The sequence below is a fragment of the Ochotona princeps genome, chromosome 9 (assembly GCF_030435755.1).
Source record: "Ochotona princeps isolate mOchPri1 chromosome 9, mOchPri1.hap1, whole genome shotgun sequence".
Taxonomy (NCBI): Eukaryota; Metazoa; Chordata; class Mammalia; order Lagomorpha; family Ochotonidae; genus Ochotona; species Ochotona princeps.
In genome coordinates this window covers 68,695,120-68,712,554 of record NC_080840.1, presented here as the reverse complement: position 1 = coordinate 68,712,554, position 17,435 = coordinate 68,695,120, and the positions used below count along the sequence as shown (strand labels likewise).

General features: G+C 42.6%; 1 protein-coding gene across 1 annotated transcript; it reads left to right on the top strand.

Annotated features, from left to right (window-relative positions):
• Positions 1 to 537: 537 nt before the first annotated feature.
• Positions 538 to 16,660, top strand: SLC7A13 (solute carrier family 7 member 13). The gene is made up of 4 exons (XM_058668412.1): positions 538 to 1,222; positions 4,591 to 4,722; positions 13,318 to 13,679; positions 16,406 to 16,660. The coding sequence occupies exons 1-4, from the start codon at positions 538 to 540 to the stop codon at positions 16,658 to 16,660; spliced, it is 1,434 nt and encodes a 477-aa protein (XP_058524395.1).
• The last annotated feature ends 775 nt before the right edge of the window (positions 16,661 to 17,435 follow it).

The window sequence follows — 17,435 nt, the reverse complement described above, 5'->3', positions numbered from 1 at the left end:
ACAGGTGACCGCACAAGTAGGTGGGTTCCTGTGATCCACGTGGGAAGCTTCATGGCTTCACCTGGCCAAGACCTGATTATTGCAGGCAGCTGGGGAGTGATTAGAAGAGATGTCTCTCTCTTTCTAATAAAATGAAAATAAATAAGTAAATATAACAAAAAGATAATAAAGACTCCCATATGCCTTGGAGCTAAGAACAATCCTCTGGAGATGCTTTTTTTTTTTTTTTTTTTTTTTTTTACACTTTGGACTGCAATCCTTGTCTTCTTTGTGGCTTCCTTGTTCTATCTGAATATATTATTTTGGTAATAATTAAAAGACAAGTCAAACTAAACCATTCCAAATAATCTTGTTCAACTTTATTTTGACTTGGATGAGTCCCATATATTTAGTAACTTATTGAAAACAGGCTATATTAAGTGAAAGTGGGACAAAAAGGACAACATTGTTTTATTTCAGAGAATCTGCAAACATTCTTTTCCGCAATATAGGCAGGAAAATTCAAAAATTGTAATTTACATAGGATTTTCATATATAATGGATCAAGAGAAGAAAATCCAACTTAAGAGAGTATTTGGATATTACTGGGGCACAAATTTTTTGATAATTAATATGATTGGTGCAGGAATTTTTGTGGCTCCCAAAGGGGTCCTGGAGTACTCGCGCATGAATGTGGGGCTCTCCTTGTGTATTTGGAGTATCTGTGCCGTGTTGTCCGTGGTGAGCAGTCTCTGCTATGCCGAGATAGGCATAACCTTCCCGTGCAGTGGGGCTCATTACTACTTTCTCAAGAGATGCTTCGGCTCCTTGATCGCTTTCCTGAAACTCTGGACAGAAGTGTTTGTGGGGTCAGGGTTGGTCGCTGGCCAAGCCCTGCTCTTCGCTGAGTACAGCGTCCAGCCTTTTTATCTCAGTTGCCCTGCCCCCGAACTACCAAAGACGTGTCTAGCACTGGCTGTGCTGTGGACTGCGGGGATTCTGAACTGTCGCGGTGTGAAGGAAGTGACTTGGCTGCAGACAGTTAGCACGGTGCTCAAAATGGCCATCCTTGGCCTCATTTCCCTGGGCGGAGTGCTGCTGCTGCTGAGAGGGAAAAGGGAGAATGTAGGATGGCTTCAGAATGCTTTTGATGCTGAGTTTCCAGATGCTTCCCAGCTGACAGAAGCTATCTTCCAAGGATACTTTGCATTTTCTGGAGGGGACTGCCTTACATATGTAGCAGGTAATTAACACTCTGTTAAGAACAAAAACCTCAAGTTCTGATTTATTGCATACGATATGAAGTGCACAACTTTTGTTGTAAGCTTTAAGTTGTTGAAGTTGGAGCTTCAACTGAAACACTCAGTGTTGTTTCTTCCTGGTGTCTTTGAGAATTAGGCCATGCCATCCTGGCTTTCTTCATCTGCTCTTCTTTTCCCTTTTATCCTAAAGCACTCAGTTATTGAAAACTTTTGCTTTTTGGCTTTGTTGGAATCACAAACGTAGGACCTTTGCTTTACCCTAGTAACTCTTCTGTTCATGCATGAATGATGGAGTTGTGAAAATATTCCCTTCCCAAGAACCTGTTATTAATCCAGGAATATAATGTAATCTTACATTGGTTTATCTTGTGAATGGATGCGATACACTTAGGCTCTTATTTTTTTATGCAGATATTTTCTGGTTTTATTGTCTATTTTTTTGCTTTTTAAAATAGTTTTATTGTATATTTTATTATATTTTTTCTTTCACTGATGAATGTAAAGTTCCATGTATAACAACAATGTTATAAATTTAGAAATTGTTTTAAATTTATAACAATAACTTTTAGATCCAATTGACCCTTGTGAATCTTTCACATTACTGATGAAAATAATTTTCATACATGCATATGTAAGAGTAGTCATCTTCCAGCAACATTTTGGATGCATTTAAATGGTACTCTAGTGAAAATGCGAAGATAAACATTTGAAATGCCACCTGTAGTCATGGTTACCTGAGCCCCAAAGAGGTTTGCTCTTCTCCCACGGCAGACTCACTCCGTGAGCACCTGAAGCATGGGCTTTCCCAGTGGCCACATGGGCCTTCTTCCACAATGGGCAGCTGACTGCTGGCTGCTGAGCTGCATGCCCACACAGAACCATACCACCTTGATTTGCTCAGTATGTCACAGCTGACTTCTGCATAGCACTTGCACGGGGGTCATAAGTATTTGTAAAGGGAAAAGAATTCTAGATATTGCCCAGAGCTAATATCCATGCAAGGACATGATTTCCCCCTTCATTTTCAAAGCCAATGTCTTCCTTGAAGTTGTACATCTTTTCCTGTCCGCCTCCTCAAAGCTGCTCGCTTTCCTTTGTGTCGTTTTTTTCCCCCTCAGCTGTAACTTCTTTACCAGTTCTTTCCTTTGACATTTGCATCGGAGGCAGATGCTTGAAAAGCATTTTCTTTTATTCTTGGGAATTCAACTCCTCTTCTCACTCTGGAACACCTTTGTAAAAAACTTTTGAGTTGGTCATTAATTAAGCTGTTCCATCAGCAGTGATACTTTTAAACACTGACTAGTTAACTAGTGCAAGATGAGTAAGGTGCAGTTTTACCTTATAAAAGTTTGCAGTCGAGTAGAAGAGGTAGTATCTATATTTCTGTAGGAGCTCTGTCGTTTACCTGCTCTGGGAGATATCTTCCTGGCTTACTTCTTTTTGAAATGGAAATCATGGCTTTAAAAAAGTCACTAAGATCCTGTGCTTTATAAACAAATAATGGCATATAATATTTAAGGAGAAATCAGAAAAAGAAATTAAAATTACCATGAAAATTTAATAGAAGGAAATGTCACTTTTCACCATCGTTGATTGAAAATGGAGACAATTTGCATTGAATCACACATGCACACACACACACACATACACACTGAAGAAATAACAAAATGTAAGAGAAGCTGCAGGGTATGCAATCTTGGGAGACTGCAAAGTGGTTTCTATCTGATGGGCTAGGTAATGACATGATTGCTGAGACAGGTATACAGAGAGATGAAGAGCAAAAGAACATAGGAATGGAGACATGTAATTGGGTAGCGCCGACCTGCAGGAAGTGGGTGGAGAGAGAAGACCCAGTAGCAAATCCAGATCAGGCTTAGAGAATTACAAGGGAAAATTTCCACATGTTCCAAAAGAACGAGTCATTACGATGGTTAGATGCTCCTTAAGATTAGCACTGTGAGAGTTGATTACAAGACCTTCACTTTTTAAGGAAGAGGTAATTTGAGGGCTCGGGCATGAGAGGAAAGTCAGTTTGCATTGCGTTAAAAACCAGTATGGGGTTTGAACTTATGTGGACAATAAGATGCTGGACTCTATGCTTGGTATATGCTTGCAATGAAGGAATCTCAACTGAACTTGAACTGTGGTTATGCAACAAGATGGAGGAATCCACCATGGGGGGAGGGTTAAAGGAGGGGTGGGGGAATCCCAGTACCTATAAAACTGTGTCACATAATGCAATGTAATTAATAATTAAAAAAAAAAAACAGGTATGGGGAAGAGAAGGCTGTGAGGTGTCCCACGCAGTTTGCAACTAAATGGGTCACTGCAATTTCAGGGACTAGCACGCTGACCAAATTCATTTTTTCAGAAGATCAGATATATCTGACTTGTATTTTAGCCAATTGAATCATATTCCGTTGCAGGGTGTTTCATTATTGGATGATTATTTTCTGCTGACAATAGATTTGTAAATTCATTAACCTATAAACTGACATAAAGTGCTTTGCATACAGCTGACAGAACACAAAAAAACAGGAATTGCGGTAGGTGTTTGGGTTGTTAACATGCTAAATAAATTTTAAGTAAAATTAAGACATAAATAGCACTTATACGTATGAAGTTACTATATGTAAGCTGATGATAATATGTGATTTAAGAACACTTATTTTGAAAGTTCAAGGCCAAAGGATATTCACTGCTTGTCTGGTTATTCTATCCTTTTATTTAAGCTAATTCTAATCTCTGCCTTCTCTCTGTAAATCAAGTACATAGTGAGAAGGAGCAGAGATCTGTGGTTCACTTCCCAGGTGCCTGCACAGCTGGGTCTGGGCCATACTAAAGCCAGGAGTCAGGAATTAGGAAACAGGACCGCCAGGTCTCCTCTATGCTGGCAGGGGCCACAGTAATTGCCACTGCTTTTGTTGTCTTCCCAAGTGCATTAGCAGAAAGCTAAACTGCAAGTGGGACAGGTGGGACTTGAACTAGCACTTTGATTTGGGATAATGGCACGGCATCCCAAATGCCATGGCTTTGGAGAACAGCTTAACTGACTGGGTCACAAAGCCAACCCTACTTTTCGCTTCCTGAGGATGGGTGGACGCCATGGAAGCTCATATGCTGCCTTTCATTCTTGTGTCCTTCTTAAGAAATTTTGCCATCTATGGGAAAAATGAATTTTCCTCTTTCTTCTCCTTTTAGCACCTCACTCAGAAATGGGCAGATATGAAGTAGTGCCCCAGTTGTGTGTAGCAGGGGATGGGAAGAACCCAGCCCAACATACAATACATGAAAGGAGTCTTACAAATAAAATCTAAGAAATAACTTTCTGTTCTTTTATGTATTGTAGGGGAGCTGAAGAAACCTAGAAAGACAATTCCCAAATGTGTGCTTACAGCAGTCCCTCTAGTGACCGTGGTTTATTTGCTGACCAACATCTCCTTCCTGACTGTTCTGACACCAAGGGAGATTCTGACTTCAGGTTTGTGCACAAGTGGCTTAGGCAATAAATAATGTTAGTCCTGCTAAATATGATTGTGTCAGCCAGTACTGCTGTTTGCTGTTCATTATTCTATACACAGAAACAATGTGTGATTTTCTGAGTAACAGAGAACCAGAGAGGATGATTGGGCTTAGGAAGATTTCATATTTTTTCCAGTAATATGAAAAAATGCTGACGTTTGGGGTAGATTCAAAATATTTGTGTTCCTTTCAGAATCTCTTCTCACCATAATAACTGTGCAATCAGAATTTATACCACTGGGGTCCAGCACAATTGCTGGATTGGCTGATCCTCCCCTTCAAGCACCAAGATCCTATATGAACATTGGTTTGTGTCCTAGCTGCTCCACTTCCCATCCAGGTCCCTGATTTTGTCTTAAGAAAGTAGAAGAGGGTGGCTCAATGTCTTGGGAGCCTATATCCATGTGGGATATTGGGAAGAGGCCTCTGGCTCCTGGCTTCAGATTGACTCAGCTCCAGGCACTGAGGCCAGTTGGGGAGTAAACCAGTGGATAAAGATCTTTTTCTCTCTCTTTCCTTCTCTCTATAGATTTTTCCTTCCAATAAAGATACATGTTTCAAAGAGAAATAAATAATTCATACTACTAAAACTTTCAAACCACTTGATTTTAGTATTGTGACACAAAGAATAAGTTTGAAATGTAGGATATTAGAAATTAATAGAGCAAATGTTGATGATTAGTTGACATATAGTTGGCATTATTAATATGTATAAAATGGTAGAGGATTTTTCCACAAATAAACCTAACATTTTTGACAGCAAATAGACCTGAATATATTGGAGATCTGTAACATTCCTATCTCAGAATCCAAACTGTGAGACAAAGAATATAACAACTGGGGCAGGTGTTGGACGTGGTGTTAAGCTGCCACTTGGCATGTTGACATGTCATGTCAAAGTGTTTGTGTTGGAATAAAACCTCTGCTTCCCATTCCACTTTCCTGCTACTATGCATGGGAGATGGAAAATTATGGTCAATTATTTGGGTGTTTTCCACTTTTGTCAGAGAGCTGGATTGAATTATGGGCTCCTGGCTTTAACTTGGTTTAGACCTGGCGGTGGCAGTCATGTGGGGAGGGACTCAGCCCAACAGAGGGTCTCTCTCTCTCTCTCTCTCTCTCTCTCTCTCTCTCTCTCTCTCTCTGTATTTCATCTCTGTCTCTCTGTGTTTATAATAAATAAAGTGAAATCTTAAGAAAGAAGGCAGGAATTTGTAGAAGTATTTACTAATAAATTGTGGCAATCACTTGGGGAGGTAATTTTCTAATGTTGTTCTTAATTAAAAATGTTATGTACCTTGACACTCAAAAAACGTACTCCAGATAATTCCTCTGAGGACAACTGTACAACCGTTAAGGATTAAGAGTGCTTTCATTGAAGTACATTTTATATTAGCAAAAATGTGCAAATGGGAGCAGATGTTTAATGGTTAAGATGCCTGCTTCATCCTTCAGGGTGGCTAGGTCCAGTTGCTGGTTTTTGCCCTGATTTCAGCTTCTTCCTAATGTGGATCTGGCAGCAACAGTGAAGGTTGAAGCGATTGGATTCTTGCCACCCGAGTTAGACGCCGAGTTGGTTTCTGGCTGCTGCCTCCAGCATGGCCCAGCCCCAACTGTCGCACGCATTTGGGTTGGGAAACCAAGCTTGGGATTATTCTCTCTCTGCCTCTCAAATAAACTTAAATAATTTTTTTAAATCCTGAAAACCATTTGTTACTCTATCAAGATGGAATGGGTAGATAATGAACAAGCATAGTAGAATGTTGAGAACTTACTAACATAAATGGAAAGATATATATGTTTTCATAAGATCAAGATATTCTGGAAAGTGGAAAAGGAAGCCAACTGTAAGAGTACACACAGACACGTACATCTACACAGGTGCAACCCACATAGGTGCTAATACACTCATCAAAATTTCTGAAAGAGGACCCGTCAGGTGTTAACGATGGTCACCTTTGGCTTACATGAATGAGAAATGATGGGGTGGAGGAGGTGATTGTTGTCTCCTTTATATGTCATTTGGCTTAATTCCCTTTTAAGATTTATTTATTTTTTATTGGAAAATCAGATACATAGAGAGGAGAGACAGAGAGGAAGATCCATCAATTGATTCACTCCCCAAGTGTTCTCAACGGCTGGAGCTGAGCCAATCTGAAGCCAGGAGCCAGGAGGTCTTCTGGGTCTCTCATGCAGGTTCAGGGTTCCAAGGTTTTGGGCCGTCCTCGACTGCTTTCCCAGGCCACAAGCAGGGAGCTGGATGGGCAGTGGGGCCGCTAAGATTAGAACCAGCGCCCATATGGGATCCCAGCATGTTCAAGGCAAGGACTTAGCCGCTAGGCCATCACGCCGGGCCCCATTTGGTTTACTTTTTTAAAAAAATATTTTTTATTTTTTGATGATTTTTACATAGTTAACTAGGGTACAAAGGAAAACGGGCTGCAGGAAGGTGGGTGAGACCATTGTTTCCACATTTTCTCTCTCTTTTTTTTTCCTTCTTGTATCTGGGGGAAGGGAAGCAATAAGGGGAGAAGCTACACTTAGCCTCTCAAAAATCTCTGTACCCTGGGATGCAGGGCAGCCACCTGACGTCATCCCAGGGTCTCCGATGTGGGACATGCTCTGAAGGTCCTGCTAAAGCGGTTTTGATAGTTCAATAGTTATTAATTACTGCCAATCTTGCCACTCCAAGCACGATGAAATCTCTCCAGAATCCTTTGGTTGACACAGTCCACCTTAGAGTCTCTGTTTGCCCAGATTTTTACTGTCAACACTTGGGTGGCAGCTGATCAATTTGTTCTGTGCTCCATCCTCTGTTATGGTACCAGGTGTTCTGTGCAGGTTCCGGTGTTACTGCCATATCCTCCATGAGCACCTGGATATACTGTCCACTGCTCTGTCTAAGCCACTGAGGAGGCCTAGCTCTGATATTTACACTCCAGAGTCAGAACATGGAACCTGCAATTTTCTCCATGGTTGGACTTCTTTGTCCAGCAATTCACTTTCTTTGGGATTCCCAAAGAAACCTCATCTGAGGTGATCCCTGACCTGATTCTTGTGTGTGGATGTGAATACAGGATCTGGCACAGTCCATTGCCAAATCGGCCTACACGTACAATGTTAGTTGCAATTTCTGGGTCAGTTCTGCCTTCAGCCATGTCTTTTACACAAACTGATAGATGTTGCAGTCCAGCCCGATCCTATCCACCACACACTCAGCCCTCACACAAACCAGTGGGAGCTGCAGCCTAGTTGGGGTGTCCTGCAATAACCCCCACCATCCCCTCACCTCCTTCCCTGATTCCCGTGCTTACCAGAATGTGCAGCAGACTGGTTCCATCTGTTCCACATCTCATTCAGCTCTCTTACATGTCAATGGGCATTGAAGCCTAGTTCAACCCAACCAGCCCCACTATCCAGTCCATAGTGATGCTGGCAGGTGCTACTCTCTGTCTAGCCATGCCTGCCGTGGTCCTGGTTTCCATGCTCCCTAGTGGGAGTTGCAGCCTATCAGAGAAGTACCCACTATTTCCCTAACAGACTCACTCCCACTCTCGGAACTTGCACTCTCCAGGTGGTTCTGCAGTTGAACTTGACAGAATTTGGTTCTTATGCCAGCATTTGCCCAGCTGATGCTGTAGCAAAACCAAACCAAACCATACCCACTCTGACTTACGAATGTACCAGTAGGAACAGTTAACCCAGCATGGCTCGCCCTGATCGAGCTCACATGAGGCCAACAGGTGTTGTATCCCTGCCCGACCTGATCTGTCCCCATCCAGCTCTCACACTCATCAGTGCGAATGGTGGTCCAGCAGGTAATCCCTGTGTAGCCCCTCTATCAGGTTCGCCCCCTACCCCTGGGTCTCACATGTGCTAGTTGGGCGCTGCGGCCTATTCTGACGTGGCTTGCCTTGCCTCAGCATTTGTCAGTGGGTGCTGTAGCCTGGCCTGGCTTGGCTCGGCCTATCCCCAATTCCACTTGATGCTCATGGGGGCTACAAGTTAGCTCAGCAAAGCATATGTAAAGAGTCTTCAAAATATTTATAGAAGCATATATTATAAGACATTTTGCATGGCTTTTTAACCATTTGAACACCAAAATATACATATTTTAGTTTCATTTTCTGCAATCTCTTTGAAGCATCTTTGTATGTCATAATTTAAAAAGCATGTGTTCAGAGAAGCAGAGGGGGAAAAAAATCCTTTGTGGGCTAGAACTTGCAGAAAGGTGTAAATTTTTGTCAGCCAGTAGTGAATGACTTGTGTTGCTATAAGTTCCTTTGGTTACATCCAATCATGTTTTGAAATGAACATTGGGAAGTTGATGTATTTCTTATGTCTTTCTGGAAAGAAATTCTTAAACACGTGGGAAAATGGGAAATGTGTAGAGGTAGGTATATTTAGGAGAAACAACCAAAAAAATCTTAATTGAAATGAATCATAAATAAGCCAAGAAATTCTTTTAAAAATATATTTGTTTATTAAAAATCACACTTGCGAAGAGTGTGGGGAGAGAGATAGAAAATGATTTTCCATACATTGGTTCACTGCTCTGAAGACCTCCAGGGTTGGGGCTGAGCCAGGCTGAAGCCAGGAGCCAGGAGCTTCTTCTAGCTCTCCCCTGTGGGCCATCTTTCTCTTCTCCCATATCATTAGTAGGCAGCTTGGTCTGAAGTGGGGCATCTGGGACACAAACCAGAGCTGTATAGCATGCCAATTCTATGGAGAGCAGCTTTGCTGGCTACACCTCAGTGCCAGCCCCAAGAATTATTTTTAAATAAGACTGAGTGTAGCCGAATTGCACTAAAGTACAATGGCTTTTGCAGCTATTTAAGAGGATTAAAAAGATAAAAAATGTGTAAGAATAAGAGTCCTTGATGACATGTTCATTTTGTCATGTTTGAAACATCTTACTATTTGTTTTTTTTAATTTTTTTAAATATATATATATATTTCTCTTTTTTTATTGTATTGTTGTTGACAATGTTGATATAGTTAATTACGGTTAAAACAAAAAAAAAGGTTCAGGGGGTATAGGGAAGTGGGTAATACTATTATGTCCATATTGTTTCCATTATGTATCTGAGGTAAAGGGGGATATTGAGGGAGAAGCCCCACCCGGTTTCCCGCCCACCCCAAGTCCCGGATGTGGGGCATGCTCTGAAATATTTGCTCAAGTGGTTTTAATAGTTCTCCAGTTATGAATCGCTGCCAGTTTCGCTCGATGAGGTCGTCCACTGATTGATATGGTCCATCATAAAGTCTCCGTTTGCCCCATATTTCGCTGCCAACAACATACAGCTGAGATGAATGATTGTCCTATTCTGTCTTCTGTCTTTTCTTGGTTAGAATTCTGAGTCCAGCAGTTCAAGTGGGGAGATCTCCAAAGAAACTTTGAGGTATTCCCAGACCACATTCTTGTATGTTCTAGCAAGCACAGGGCCTGGCACAGTCCATCACCCCAATCAGCTGGTGGTTTCAATTGCTGTGTTGTTTCTGTTTTCAGTCCCGAGTTGCACTGGAACCAATGGGTGTTGCAGTCCAGTCTGGTTCTGTCCAGCACATACTCAGCCCTTACATCAACCAGTGGGAGCTGCAGCCTAGTCGGGGCGACCCACAGTAACCCCCACCAGGCCTGCCCCCTACCCTGGTTTGCCAGTATGTGTAGCAGTAGACCAGTCTGTCCCCCATCCCATTGGGCTCTTGTACTTGTCACTGGGTATTAAAGCTTAGTTCCATCTAACCAACTCAACCATCCAGCCCTCACGGATGTTGTTGAGTGCCTCTCTGTCTAGCCACCCCAGCCCCCATCCTAGTTTTCATGCCCTCCCGCAGGAGTAGTGACCCAAGAGGGGGGAACCCACCTTTTCCCTCCCAGGTCTCTCTCAGTCCCGGTTTATGCACTGTTTAGGTGGTTCTGTGGTTTGACTTGACAGAATTAGTCCCCAGTGCCAGCTGATGCTGCGGCTAAGCCCAAACATCCTTCACCCACTCTAATTTATGCTTGCACCAGCAGGAATAATCAGCCCAGCCTGGCTTTTCCCTGATCTATTCCACATGCAGCACACAGGTGTTGTAGCCCTGCTTAGTCTGGTCTGTTCCCATCCCAGCCCACACTCTCCAGTGGGAGTAGCTGTCCGGCGAGGGGACCAGCCCCTTAATCCCCTTGCCAGCTCTGCCCCTCCCTTCCTGGGTCTCACGTGTGCTGGTTGGATGCTGCTGTCAAATCCAGTACAGGCAACCACGCCCTGGCATTCCATAATGTGTACTGGTTTTGTTGCAACCAAACCCGGCTCAACCCACACTCTGTTCTGGTGATTGGATTTGCCAGTGGATGACATGAACTAATTCAGCCTGGTCTGCCCCTGACCCATGCCGAATGTATGCCAGTGGAAAACTTTCCATGGCCTATTCTGGGCTGTTTCCTATCATGCTTTTTGCGCTAACCTGCAGGGACTGTGTCCTGCCAGAGGAGTTGCCCAGACTCCTCCATCAGAACCCCTCCCAATGTCAGATTTTGCACATACAGGGGGTCCTTGAGCCAACCCTACTCAGTTTACCTCCTGTCCTAGCAGGAACAGTGGCTTTTCCTGGCTGGCTTTCACCCCATTCTGGTTCTTGTTGTTGGATGTTTCAGCCCAGCCATGGCTCGTCCATACCCACATACAGCTCACACATGACTTAGTAGGGGGTTGAGACCCAGCCTAGTCAGTCCCACGTCTACCCTGGTTCTCCATGACACCAGATGGTGTTGGGGTCTGAACTGGCCTGGTGCATCCAATCCCAGCTCACACTAGTGCCTTGGGTGACTACGACTGTTTTCTAGATAGAACTCAGCCCCCATTCCAGCACACGCACCCCTTGGTGGGAACCTCAACCCAGTTAGGGTGTCCCCTTACCTCCCCATTTGGGCCTGTTCCTAGCCGTAAATCGCGCACCTGCCCGTGGTTGCTCTGAGGACCATTAGGTGCAAGAGCCTAGCTCGGCATGACCTGTGCTCTATGCTGGTTTCTAGTTTTGCTTGTAGGCTAAGGTTTGCTCAGTCCTGCCCAGTACATTCCATTCCATTACCAATTTCGCAGCTCAGCATTGTTAAGTGATTAGATGTTCTTCAAAGGAAGAGTTACTGACATTGGGAATCTTTACGATTGACTCAGATCCCAGAAACAGTGCAGTCAGCATGGAGCTACCTAAGCAACGATTCAGATAACCAATACCCCAGAGCTCCCCGGCCGGGCGGCCAGCAGGCACAGCCTGGAGCCAAATGGCGCATTGGCCGCCCGGGCCCAGCTCAGCATGAGCACATGTTGGCTGGGATCGGGATCCGAGCAAGACGCTCTCTCCTGCAGCCCCCAGCAGCCTCCTGGTTGCTGAAGTTTAAACCCGCAGGCCCAAGGTTGCTCCCCACCCCAATCCCGTCTGCCGCCCAATGAGGGCGGTGGGTGACCCCGGACCCACCCCAGTCCCAGAGACCCCCCCCCCCCCGCCGTGTACTCACCAGAAAGGAAGCAGCCCCTGAATCCAGGTGGGCCCGGGCCCAGCTCAGCATGAGCACACGTTGGCTGGGATCGGGATCCGAGCAAGACACTGTCTCCTGCAGCCCTCACTATTTGTTTTGAACCAATTCATTATGCCTTGAGTTTCCCCTAGAAACCAAACTTGGCACAAAGTCCCAGTGATCCTAAGCCCTGCTGTCTCACTCTGTTGAAAAACTGGTGACTTGTTTTTCTTTAACGAAGGAATGATGCGTCGCATAGCATGATCTGAACTCCAGAGGATTCTCATGAACAAGGATTGCTTTTTCCCCATAGTATCTACTGATCTATATGAGCATTCAAAAATTCTCTTTGAGTAAAATCAGAATGTTTTCTGAAGATTAATCTACAAGAAGGTGTCTCAGTTTTTGTGCTATTGATGTATACCATGCAATTCTTTGTTGTAGAGTGATACCCTGTGTATTTCAGTATGATTAGCAGCAACCTTGATCTCTGCTTGCCACGTACCAGGTGCAAATCCTTCCCTTCCCAGTGGTGGTGGCTGAAGTAAGCATCTGGAAGTTGCCCCAGGAGGGGCAACATCACCTGTGGCTGAGAACCCCAGTCTAGAATTTAGACAAATCCCAAACATCATCAACAGTTTTATCTGCAGATCATTTGCTACTAGATGGTTGATTTTTTGGATATTTCCAATTACATCATGACACAAGCAGGTCTTGTGTCAGCAGTGGTGTGCTAACAAAATTAATTATTTTCCCAAGCGTTTCCTAAAAACTCACTTTATATGACTGAGTGAAGTGTTGGTTTTAAGGCGAAGAAAAGAATGACCCTTGCCCCCCAAGAAATGCCTGGCTTTTTTGGAAAGCTGGTAACCATGTAGGACACAGTATGATGGGAGTTCAAATGGACTCATGCACACGTAAGGAAACAAAATGAAATTAGATTTCTTAAAAATGTTCTACTGTGACTTTGAAATAAAATCAAAGTGTTATTACTGGATTCTCTTTATGGACACATTTCTTTCTGGATTTTCCTCTTTGTTTTTGTTTGTGCAGATGCTGTGGCTATCACATGGACCGATCGAGTTTTTCCTTCATTAACATGGGTTATTCCCTTTGCTATTTCTGCCTCATTGTTTAGCAACCTTCTGATTAATATATTTGAAGCATCGAGGGTAACATACATCGCCAGTGAAGAGGGTCAACTGCCTTTATTGTTTTATATGCTCAACATTCACTCATCTCCACTTTTATCTGTGCTTCTCATTGTCATAATGGCATCCTTTGCGATTGTCTTAACAAGCCTCATGGATTTGATAAACTATCTTTATTTTATGATTTCATTTTGGTCTGTGTTAGCAATGATAGGGATACTGAAGCTCAGATACCAGGAGCCTGATCTACCTAGACCTTATAAGGTAAGATTGATTTTTCTTCTTTCTTAAAATGTGAAATAAAAGATACTTGGTATAACTGTATTTGAAAAGTATATTTGAAAAGTGTATGTTTTACTCAATACAAAACTGTGCACTTGGTTACTAGTTATTGAAAGCGCGATATTTTAAGGATCTTGCCAGTGGATGAAAAGGAATGAGACTTAGATTTGTCTTCATGCAGGTTCTAGCCTCTTTAGGCAATCAGGTAAACCAGAACTCATAGCATACCACCAAAGGCTCACTAGAGAGAGTATGGCTGTCTGAGTGGTCGACAAATCATTGTGGTCAGTTTCTGAGCAGAGATTTCTTTGCATACTTTATTTAGCCATTTACTCATACCAGTGTGTTCCATGAGCAGGGTCAGATTTTGCAAACAGGAGTAAGAACAGGCAGGAAGAGGCCACAACAGATGGCATCTACTATCCTGAAACACAAATTTATCTTGATCATCAGCAAATTCCTGCTTTTAGTCTTTGCTTTATAAAGATTTATTTATATATTTGTTTGTTTTTGGAAAGTCAGATACACAGAGAGGAGGAGAGACAGAGAGGAAGATCCGTCCATTGATTCAATCCCCAAGTGTTCTCAACGGCTGGAGCTGAGCCAATCGAAGCCAGGAACCAGGAACCTTTCCCAGGTCTCCCATGCAGATGCAGGGTCCCATGGTTTTGGGCCATCCTCGACTGCTTTCCCAGGCCACAATCAGGGAGCTGGATGGGCAGTGGGGCTGCCGGAATTAGAACCAGCGCCCATATGAGATCTGGGTAACTGCAAGGCGAGGACTTTAGCCTCCAGGCTACCATGCTGGGCCCTAATCTTTGCTATTTTAAAACCTACTTTCATTCCAGATGAGGAAAAAAGAATCACAGGAGAGGAGAAGGTCCTCTAATCACATAAAATAAAATAAACAAAAACTTGGCAGCTATTATTGGATGGCAGTGATGCTCTGATGATCAGAATGAAAAAATAGTTTTTGTTGGCGAAGTAGCATGGGGCAAGCTACGCTTGGGTGATCAACTTTAATCTCAAAAGGCAGAGACTACTGTGACCTTTGCTTTACAGATGAGGAAACAAGTTTAGGAGAGACAAGTCATTTACTCATGCTAATGCAGCGAGGAGTGAGCCAAGTTTCAAATCCAGGAGGTCGCTGCAGTTTTTGACAGTACGAAAATAAAAGCAACAATGCTGGGGCCAACTTCAGTTGACACAACTTTCATCTTCCCTTTTTTGCCTTCCATCCAGTCATCCCTTAACTGTTGTGCATTTGAGTACTAGTTATTTTAACTAGTACTAGATTTTAAGCACCTTGCTAGGGTACTTCAAGTACTCTAACTAATAAGACTTGGCTCTTTAGTTTTTTTAATGTATAAAATGAGAATCAACAATATCTTTTAGAGATATTGGATATATTAAACGGGCTAAGGCATGCAGAGTCTGACACTGATGGTGATAATGAGTATTTATATTATTGTTTGGCAAAAAGTTCCATAAAATTGAAAGGAAGGGCAACTTGAAGTACAAAGGATTGGAATTCTGTCTAGGATACCCTCGTGAGTGCTCCCTGTCTTTTTTTCAATCATTGCATAACAAGTACAGAATGAGGTGACAGGTTATTTTTCTCAAGGGTATTTCATAATTAAAGGCATATTCTTAATGGCTTAAGCTTAAAGAAATTAGCTTCTTAAATGAAAGATTTCAAAAACTGTGACTAGGTATCTTTAGGGTAGACTCCTAGCTGGAGTGAACGTTTGGCTCAGTCGTGGAGATGCTATTTGGGACACTGTGTCCCCTGGAAGGAATGCCTCCAGGGAGTTCCGACTCTGCTGCTTTCCATCCAGCTTCTTGCTAATGCATTCTAGGAGGTGACGGATGGGGACGCAAGTAGTCGATCCCTGTCACTCACGTGGCAGGTCTGAGTGGAGCTCCTGTCTCTTGGCTTTGGCCAGGCCCAGCACTAGTTGGGCAGTCTCTGTCTTTGCTTTTCAGCTAATGTGAAAATAAATGCATATTTTAAACAAGTTACGATCCACAATTGTCATTTCTTAAAAAAAAAAAAAAAACTCTCTCAAACACATCTCAAAAATGTCCACCTATTGCATTTTCTCACCATATTGGGTGATGGTAACTCTAAAACCCTTGAAATCCTAACTCTGGGCACAGGTAGCAGGGACTGGCTTTTAAGGTTGTTGGCAAAAACAGTACCGAAATCAAATGAAAATAGGAATTGTTCTGGCCAAAGTGTTTGTCTTGGTTTGTTTCCTTTCTTAGTAGGCTGAGCTTACAAAGTTATCCTATTTACTTATCAATATTTACCTAAGTAACAAACGGTCTGAAGAGAGCCTTATGCTTTCGTAAGGAACTTTATACTGTCCTGAAATATTTTTAAGGACGATGTGGGGACCTCCGCTGGGCGCTTGAAATGACTCTGAGTAGATGGATATTTTATTAGCAAATATTCACAAGGAATTGCATCCATGAGCACTTGAGTTTTGAATGCTCATTTTTGCCAGTCAATATCTATTGAGTGTCTCCAGCACTTCCTCTTACTCAGGGTTTATCTTGTTTATAGGCCAAAAACTTATCTAACTTCTGATCTAGTTTAGTCTTTTTTTGTATCATTAGTTTGTGTCTTAGATTTTGCTTATTTGAATATATAGGTATTACACGGGTTTTTATAACTAACTTTCTTCAAATGTTTCTCTTTCCAGGTATTTTCACCATTTATACTGGTAACAATGGCTGTCAGCCTGTGCTTGGTTCTTATACCGTTGGCGAAGTCTCCAAAAATGCATTATGTCTATGTACTTCTCTTTTCTTTCAGTGGACTTCTGTTTTATATCCCTTTTATACACTTTAAATTACGACCGGTTTGGTTTGAGAAGATGACTTGCTATTTACAGCTATTATTTAATATTTGCTACCCTGATAGATCGGATGAACAGATGTCAGAAGCAGCAACTTAAAAAAAAATACCTGTATCAAACCTACCAAATTCCACATAAAGATTAAGCACATGATGGAGTAGCAATGATAAAATTCCTATGGAAGCTTTGTTTTTCTCATGGAAAGCACATACACTGAAGTGCCCAGGAGACTAGCTCAACTGGCTCATCCTCAACTTACAAGCGCCAGGATCCCATATGGGTGCCGGTTCGTGTCCTGGTTGCACCACTTCCCATTCAGTTCTGCTTGTGGCCCGGGAAAGCAGTGAAGGATGATCCAAAGCATTGGGACTCTGCACCCACGTGGGAGACCTAGAAGAAGCTTCTGGCTCCTGACTTTGGATTGGCTCAGCTCTGACCATTGCTGCCACTTGGGGAGTGAACCGGTGGATGGAAAATCTGTGTCTTTCCTTCTCTCTGTAAATCTGACTTTCCAATAAAAATAAACATAAATTTTTTAATGTCTAGGACATAACCTGGCTTTAAAATCACAAAGAAATGACTACCCATCACCAAAACTATGTGTTATTTGGTAAAAGCATTGTCTTTGCATATAGCTTGACATACTGATGAATTCTCACCCATCTCTTTTCCTTTCTACTGACTTTGTGGTGGTCTTGTAATGTAAGTTAATAAATAAAAAATAAATAGCATGCTCTCTCCATTCCTCCTGAGTCTTTCATTGTGTGTTGGTTTGAAGAAAGAAAGAATAATTCCATTTTTTTTCCTACTATCCTTTCCCTTCTAGTAGTAGCAGTAGTTTTTAACCTAAAAGCTATTTTGGAAGCATGAATTT

Coding starts and splice junctions, on each gene's coding strand:
- SLC7A13 (XM_058668412.1), top strand. CDS start 538: ATGGATCAAGAGAAGAAAATCCAACTTAAGAGAGTATTTGGATATTAC. Junction 1,223..4,590: donor CTGCCTTACATATGTAGCAG/GTAATTAACACT, acceptor TATGTATTGTAG/GGGAGCTGAAGAAACCTAGA. Junction 4,723..13,317: donor AAGGGAGATTCTGACTTCAG/GTTTGTGCACAA, acceptor TTGTTTGTGCAG/ATGCTGTGGCTATCACATGG.